Genomic DNA, 8,963 nt, shown 5'->3' with positions numbered 1-8,963 from the left:
CTGATTTCATTATGCCAGGACGAACGGAATTTACAATAAAAGATGCATTATTTTCCTCCAAGTCCCAAAGAAATTTATTGAGTTTTAAAGAAATCTGACAAAATGTATATCATATTGAAACTATGAATGAGGACGACACTGAGTATTTATATATCACCTCAATCAATTCGGGAGAAAAGTATGTGTTAAAAAAATTACTCACTCTATCCTCGGGATTATATTATACTAATATCAACGTGATTGAATCACATGTTATAGTAAACCAGAAGTTTACTGATACATTCAAAGTTTGGCATGATCGGTTGGATCACCCTGGTGCGATCATGATGAGAAATATTATCGAAAATTCTCATGGTCACCCATTGAAAAACCAAAAGATTTTTCAATCGGATGAGCTTTCTTATGATGCATGTTCTAAAGGAAAATTAATAATTAGACCATCACAAGTTAAAATCGGGTATGAATTACCAGCATTTTTAGAAAGAATTCATGGTGATATATGTGGACCCATTCATCCACCATGCGGACCATTTCGATATTTTATGATATTAATTGATGCTTCAAGCAGATGGTCGCATGTATGTCTTTTATCATCGCGTAATCTAGCATTTGCCCGATTCTTAGCCTAAATAACTAAATTAAGGGCACAGTTCCCAGAATACCCGATCAAGAAAGTGATGCTTGATAATGCCGGAGAATTTACATCACAAGCTTTTGATGATTACTGTGTAGCAATGGGTATTGATGTTGAACACCCAGTTGCACACGTACATACATAGAATGGATTGGTAGAGTCATTAATCAAACGACTTCAGCTTATTACCAGACCATTGATAATGAAAACAAAATTACTCATTTCTGTGTAGGGACATACTATTTTGTATGATGCATCATTGATTCGTATAAGATTAAGTGCATATCATAAGTATTCTCCATTACAATTAGCATTTGGTCAAGAACCTAATATTTCGCATCTCAGAATATTCGAATGCACAGTATATGTCCCGATTTCTCCACCACAACGTACAAAAATGGGACCACAAAGGAGACTTGGAATATATATTGGGTACGATTTTCCATCCATTATACGATATCTTGAGCTATAAACTGAAGATGTTTTTACGGCTCATTTTGCTGATTGTCATTTTAATGAAAATGAGTTCCCACCATTAGGGGGAGAAAATCATAGAATAGTGGAAAATGGAAATGATATTGATTGGTGTACACCATCATTATCCCACTTTGATTACCCAACAAAACAACGAGAACTAGAAGTTCAAAGGATTATACATTTGCAGAATATTACAAATCAGTTACCTGATGCATTTGCAGATACAACTAGAGTAACAAGATCATATATAGATGCTGCAAATGTTCCTGCTCGGATTGAAATTCTGAAAGAACAAACGAAAGAAAATTCGACATATGATTCCAAAACACGCCTGAAGCGTGGACGACCTATTGATTCTAAGGAGAAAAACCCCCGAAAGAGCAAAGGGCCCAAGAAAAATGAAATGCTCAATTCGGAGGAACGCGTTCCAAATCAAAGAAACGAAGTACCTTGTGATGATGGTATAAATTCAGATAATGAAAATCACGAGATCTCAATTAATTATATCAGTAATGGTATATTATGGAATCGAAAAGAAATAAAAAAGATTGATGATATATTCTCTTATAATGTATCAAAGAAAATCGATGAAAATAAGGATCCAAAACCCAAATCTATTTTGGAGTGTCAAAGGAGACCAGATTGGAATAAATGGAGAGACACAATACAAGCTGAATTAGATTCGCTTAATAAGCGAAAGGTATTCGGACATATTGTTATTAAACCGAAAGAAGTTTTTCCTGTTGGATGTAAATGGGTGTTTGTGCGGAAAAAAAATGAGCGCAACGAAATTGTAAGATATAAAGCTCGTTTTGTCGCACAAAGTTTTTCCCAAAGACCAGGAGTAGATTACGAAGAAACTTATTTTCCTGTTATGGATGTTATTACATTCTGATACCTAATTAGTCTTGCAGTTTCAAAGAATTTAGAAATGCGTCTCATGGATATTGTTACTGATTATCTATATGGGTCACTTGACACGAGTATCTATATGAAAGTCCCTGAAGGATTTAAAATACCTGAAACATTGAAAGCAAAACCACGAGAGTTATGTGCTGTCAAGTTATATCGATCATTATATGAGCCAAAACAATCAGGGCGTATATGGTATAAACGCTTGAGTGAGCATTTATTGAAAAATGGATATTCAAATGATACTATATCACCATGTGTATTTATCAAAAAGACAATGTCTGAGTTTGTGATTATTGTTGTATATGTTGATGATTTAAATATCATTGGTACTCTCCGTGAAATCCAGAATGCATCCACTTATTTAAAAGAGAAATTTAAGATGAAAGATCTTGGACAAACCAAATATTGTCTTGGGCTGCAGATAGAACGTTTGAAAGATAAAATCTTTCTACATCAATCAAATTATACAAAACGGGTACTAAAATGATTCAATATGGATAAAGCAAATCCACTAAGTAGCCCGATGGTTAATAGAACATTGGACATTGAAAAGGATCCATTTCGTCATCGCGAAGATAATGAAGAGATACTTGGTCCTGAAGTACCGTATCTAAGCGCAATAGGAGCTCTTATGTATCTTGCAAATTGTACTAGACCAGATATATCATTCGCTACCAATCTATTAGCAAGATACAGTTCTGCCCCAACACGAAGACATTGGAATGAGGTTAAACCTTGGTTCTAAAAGGCGCGCCCTGGGTGCGCCTAGGCGATCGAGGCACAGATGCAATGGGAAAATCGCATCTCTACTTGGAGGCAACGCGAAATACAAGATGCGGGTGAAAGCGTGCCTCTGATGTGCGGCGACATGAAGCGGAGGCGTGCGCTCCGTGTCACGTGGCGCAAAAAAAACCTAGGTATGAAATAAAATTAAAAATAGAAACAGCGATAAAAAAGGAAGCGAAAAGTCGCGGCCGAATCTCAGATGGCTAAACAAACCCGAAAAAGCAATATTCAACACAGATTCAAAACAGACAGGAGAAGAAAAGAGAACCTGCAAGCACGAAGTACCTGCGACTTTTTTTTTCTCTTCGGATCCTTGGAGGTAAAATTTATTCACTGCTTGTTCTTCGGTTCGCGTTCAGATTGTGTTTGTTTTTTTTTCTTTTTTGTAATTTTTCCATAGTTCGATCTGGGTAGATTTTAAGTTTTGTTGCTTTTGTTGTCTATGGCGTCGATGAACAGCAGGGGGATGAACACGTGTTTGGTTGGTGTACCGTGTACATGTTCTATAAATAATAAAGACATTAAAAAAAGAAGCAATATGTTTCCTGTTGTTGTCACATGTTTTGTTTTGTTTTTATTTTTAATTCTATTATTATTATTATTATTATTATTATTATTATTATATAATCAGAAAGTATGTGATCAATACATAATATATATATTGTTTCGTAATCGTACAGGATTTTATAATGTCAACATCAGAGACCACTTCAAAGAGTTCTACAGATCCCGGATATAAATATGGTACAAAAGATCCTATCAATCGAAACAATTTTACGTGTCAATTTTGTCACAAAGTTACCAAGGGAGAAGTGCAACGATTCAAACAACATTTAGTTGGAGGATTTAAAAATGTTATCAAATGTCCTACTTGTCCTGAGCCAGTGAGAACAGAAATATCAGATTTTATGATGAAAAAAGCAGCTTCGAAGATTGAAAGTCAGATGCTTCCAATTGGGTCTCAATCTATTGATGGTTTGGATGAAGAGGAAGAAGAGTTTATTCCCAAAAAGCCAAGAATGAAAGGACCGATGGATATGTTTGTTACTCCTCAAGCTAATCCAAAAAAGGATGGAATCCACCAGGTTGTTGACAAGAACCTCCGACAAAAAACCTGTAGAGCAATAGCTAGGTCTTTTTACGATGTCGGAATTCCTTTCAATGCAGCTAGTTATCCAAGTTTTGCAGAGATGTGCGAAAGTATTGGGCAATATGGTCCGAGGTTGAAGGTACCGAGCATGTATGAGTTAAGAGTTCCGCTTCTTAGGGAGGAGATGAACGATACTGAAATGTAATTAAATGAGCATAAGGAGGAGTGGAAAGAAAAAAACTGCTCAATTTTTTCAGATGGATGTCGTGATTCGGTTGTTAATAAGGATATTATAAATTTCCTTGTTAACTCTCCCAAGGGTTCGGTTTTTATGAAATCTATGGATGTTTCAGAGGTTGTCAAGGATGTCAATTTATTGTATCAACTGCTTGATGATATGGTAGAGGAAGTGGGAGAGGATAATGTAATCCAAGTGGTGACGGACAATGCTTCTAATTACGTTAAAGCTGGTAAAAAAAACATTTATTTCAGTTTTTATTAATTTTTTTTTAATTTCTAATGATTCTAATGATTCTGATGGACAATATAATTTTTTTTACTTATAGGAAAATTGCTCGAAACCAAGCGGTCGCATCTTTTTTGGACTCCATGTGCAGCGCATTGTATCGATCTAATGTTGGAAGATATGGGAAAAATCTCCAAGGTACATACTACAATAAAGAAGTGTATGTTCATAAATGGTTATATATATAACCATGTACCTCTTGTGAACATGATGAGACAGTTCACAAATCAAAGGAACCTGCATCGGCCTGTAGTTACTAGATTTGCAACATCTTTCATAACTCTTTCACAGTTCCACAGACAGAAGAATAATTTGAGAAAGATGATTACGTCAGAAGAATGGAGTGGATCAAAATGGTCAAAAGAGACGGGGGGAAGGAAAATCGCAGGATTTCTTTTGCAAGATTCCTTTTGGAGAAATGTCTTGTGAAGAGGTTATGAAAGGCGTATTTGAATGTATTGCAAGATTATCACGTAATGTTGAAATGGAAGACAAGATCATAACAGAGATGGAAACATATAAATCGACGGAAGGTCTTTTCGGTCTGCCTACAGCTATTAGATCAAGAAACACACGTTCTCCAGATATCAAATTTTGAAATATAAAATCTTATGAATTATATATTTTTTATGTTTATAAATATATAAATTTTTATTTTATTTTTCTGTTTTTAATAGCAAAGTGGTGGTCTTCTTTTGGATCTTCGACTCCTAATTTTCAAAAGTTCGCCCTGAAAATCTTTAGCCTCACTTGTAGTGCTACAGGTTGCGAGAGAAATTAGGGTATTTTTCAACATGTAAGTACATATTCTTTTTTTTTTACAATAACATATGTTATTTTGTTAATAAACTATTAATTTATATCTTTTTATTTTTTTTAGATTCACACAAAGAAGAGAAACAGATTGGCACAAGATTGACTCAGTGATTTAGTTTTCATTAAATACAATCGTGCTTTACAATGTCGATACAAAAAAGAAGACACAAGTGACCCCATTCTTTTGGAAGAAATTGATGAAAGCAATGAATGATTACTTGGAAGAATGGAAGGCGACTCGGATGATGATGATTTCGTGTTTGAGGATGATGATCGCCTCACATGGACTCAAGTTGGTAGGATAATAGGGGCTTACGATCCGAGTTATTATACTCGACGTTCAACATCAACAAGTGCACAAGGTCGTCCTGCTCTTTCCTCTCGAATGAATAAAAGAAAAGACATAGCTATTGCAAACAATTTGACATTGATGGACGAGGAAGAAGAAGAAGATATTGGCAAAGACGACGAGTATGATAAGGACGAATGTTACAATGATGTTGATTTTGATTAGGTATTTAAAAAACAATTGATGTTTTGGATTATTTCTTTGAAATGCTTAATTTTATTTTTGATGATTTTGAATTTGAACATTAATATATATTAAGTATTTTGCATTTGGATGATTTATAATATTTATTCAACATAAAATATTTAATATACTTTTAACAATAGCTTTTTAAAAGCGCCTCGCATACAGGATGCGTGCGCTTCACCTCGCGCCTCAGATTTTACAAGCCTCTAGCGCCTCCATGCGCCCCGCGCATTTTACAACCAATGGTTAAACATATATTTCGTTATCTTCAAGGAACTATTGATTTTGGGTTGTTTTACCCTAAAAATACAAAACAAGAAATTGTTGGTTTTGCAGATGCATGTTATTTATCAGACCACATAAAGGCAGGTCACAAACAGGCTATGTCTTCACAATCAATGGAACTGCATTATCCTGGCATTCTCAAAAACTGACTTTAGTTGCTACATCACCTAATCATGCCGAGGCCATCGCATTACATGAGGCGAGCCGAGAATCAGTATGGTTGAGATCATTAATCTCAACATATTCAAAAGGCTAGTGCGTTGTATGAGGCGAGACGACACCAACAATATTGTTTGAAGACAATGTTGCATGCGTTGCACAGACCAAGGAATGATTCATCAAAAGTGATAGAACAAAACATATCCCCCAAGGAGTTTGAAAGGAATAAGGAGATTGAAGTCAGATATATACGATCATGTGACAATGCAGCAGATCTATTCACTAAGGCTCTTCTGACAATAGTGTTCAAGAAATATGTACATAATATTGGGATGCATCATTTACGGGATCTTTGATTTCTTGTTCAGGGGAGCGTGTAGCTGTACTCTTTTTCCTTTTATTCCATAGGGTTTTATTGATAAGGGTTTTAACGAGGCAGCACCGAAACACGCAAATGTGTTTTTACTAACGGTGACTCTAAAGGGAGTGTTATAAATATATTTATGGTGGAGTCCACGTTATTATTCATACCGACTTACTGTTCATATACATGGTACATGGTACTGTTCACATCGACTATATACGTGAACAATAACTTCGCGATTTTTATAAATATGTCATTTGGGTTTTTCCGTTTGTACACAAGAGAGAAATCAATAAGAAATATATCCTTCTCCATTTTTCTATTTAACCAAAAATACAACCCTGTAAAAGGTATCTAACCTTCCTTCGTTATGAGTGGAAATCCCATTTTTTTTTCTTTTTTACGTTCTTCCGAATTTTTCTAAAATACTGTATTTGGTTATAGTTAAACGAATCTAATATCAGAATCGTTTATATTTCCTATATTTCATAACGAGCTATAAATTATAGCATTTCTTCCCTTTTTTTTCCCCAAAATCATACATACGTACTATATTGTGGTGTATATAACGAGGAATAAGCGACGATGGTGATAACGGGATGAGGAGAATCGGATTCGCGGCGACTAACTCCGGAGCCTTCACGGCGAAGCTCCTAGTCTCTTCTATGGCCATCTCCGCCGGAACCCTAACCCTACCGTCACCGCACCACCTCCGCCTTCGTTTCGCGGGCTCCCCAAGCCTCGTTTCCCACCTCTCTGTCCTTCGCCGACGCGCTTTCTCCATCTCCTGCTTCTCTTATTCTTCTTCAGCTTCTTATCTTCCCGCGCTTGATGATTTCTCCTCCAGTTCGGGTCCGTCTCTGACATGCCTTTCTTTGATTCCCGGTGTTTGTGTTTGTTTTGCTGAGAAATTGTGACTAATTTCAATGGTTTTGTGTTGTTTTTTTTCCTCTTGTTTTTGTCAGGTGATTTGGAGAAAATGGATAATCAGAAGGTTATCCTGAAGGGTATGAGCTACGCTGAGCTCCAAGTATGTTCCCATATTCTTGGTTTGTGTTTTCATGGTTTTGTTCATCTGTTCCTTTTCAGTTTACATTCGAATTCCAGACATGTTTCACTATTCTCAACTAGTAGTGATAATTCTCCTATTGGGGTTCCTTTCGGATTGTTTGATTTCACTCTGATGTTAGAATTCGAGTTCATTGACCCCTGAAACGATTCCACTACCACTTAGACAAAGCTTGTTGATCTTAGTAGATTTATCCTTGAATGTTGTGAAACCATTGTTGATGACCTTTTGACGAAATGGGAAAACGTTCTGGCAGGAATGGGTTCAATCACATGGGTTTCGTCCGGGGCAGGCTTTGATGTTATGGAAGCGGCTATATAGAGACAATATGTGGGCGCATGATGTGGATGAACTTGAAGGTTTATATGTTTTACTGCTTCAGAGTACATTGGATCTTGTTATTGTTAGAAACAAACAAGGAATTCGGATTTACCATTGTGTTGCTTCTTACAGGTCTGAACAAAGATTTCAAGAAAATGTTGTGCAATCATGCTGAACTCAAGGCATTGTCTTTGAAGGATGTTCGCACAGCTTCAGATGGCACTAAGAAGGTGAAGAAGATTATCCCCTTTTTTTCTGTTTGTAGTTTTAGATTATAGATTCTGCAACATGTCTTAGAAAGAAAGCAATTCCTTTTTACTAGTTTTTGAGAATCTCCTCATTGATTCCGAACTCACAGGATGTTGCAGATTCTGTTCACATTGGATGACGGGCTTGTGATTGAGACGGTTGTTATACCGTGTGACCGGGGCAGAACGACAGTTTGTGTCTCGAGCCAAGTAGGTTGTGCGATGAATTGCCAGTTCTGCTATACTGGCAGGTACCCATTTGTTTCCGTTGCTTAAAGTTTGTATTTGGATATTCTCTCAAGACGCTTTCCTCATTTTTCCTTTCTGGAGAACCTATTTAGTTGAGTTATCTGCTTTTACACACAGGATGGGCTTGAAGAGAAACCTTACGGCTGCAGAGATAGTTGAGCAGGCTGTCTTTGCAAGGCGTTTGGTCACCCATGAAGTTGGGTTAATCACAAATGTCGTATTCATGGTATTGCCTGTTCTCTAAGAAAATTTTAAGCAATGGAAACTAATGGAACTTGAACCAAGCCTTTTGATGGCGTTTCGATGATAGCTGGAGATTTGTGGTCCGAAACTGATCCATAAAATCTGTTTTCTGCTTGCGCTTAAATAGGTTTAGTACTGAAATTGGAAATATCCCATTTAACCGATTTTGATGGGATAATGTTTGCTGAACCAATCCACTTATTCACCGATTCTTCGATCTTGTCATGGGACAAAATGTTGTGTAGG

At 36.4% G+C, this 8,963-nt stretch overlaps 1 protein-coding gene across 4 annotated transcripts in view; it reads left to right on the top strand.

Moving 5' to 3' along the window:
* The first annotated feature begins 7,122 nt into the window (after positions 1–7,122).
* Positions 7,123–8,963, top strand: part of LOC104809600 (dual-specificity RNA methyltransferase RlmN) — a 4,132-nt gene continuing 2,291 nt past the window's right edge. For 2 of the 4 annotated variants that reach the window (XM_010535639.2, XM_010535638.2), the window contains exons 1-6: positions 7,123–7,439; positions 7,553–7,617; positions 7,913–8,015; positions 8,110–8,207; positions 8,346–8,476; positions 8,592–8,700. In XM_010535639.2, coding sequence (XP_010533941.1) covers positions 7,187–7,439; positions 7,553–7,617; positions 7,913–8,015; positions 8,110–8,207; positions 8,346–8,476; positions 8,592–8,700 — 759 coding nt within the window. In that variant the 5' untranslated portion in view covers positions 7,123–7,186. The remainder of the gene's footprint in view (positions 7,440–7,552; positions 7,618–7,912; positions 8,016–8,109; positions 8,208–8,345; positions 8,477–8,591; positions 8,701–8,963) is intronic. The other 2 variants (XM_010535636.2, XM_010535637.2) reach the window with 2 other exon arrangements.

This window comes from Tarenaya hassleriana, unplaced genomic scaffold (assembly GCF_000463585.1).
Source record: "Tarenaya hassleriana unplaced genomic scaffold, ASM46358v1 Cleome16, whole genome shotgun sequence".
NCBI lineage: Eukaryota > Viridiplantae > Streptophyta > Magnoliopsida > Brassicales > Cleomaceae > Tarenaya > Tarenaya hassleriana.
Note: the sequence above shows the minus strand (reverse complement) of the source record. Positions and strands in the feature narration are given on the sequence as shown.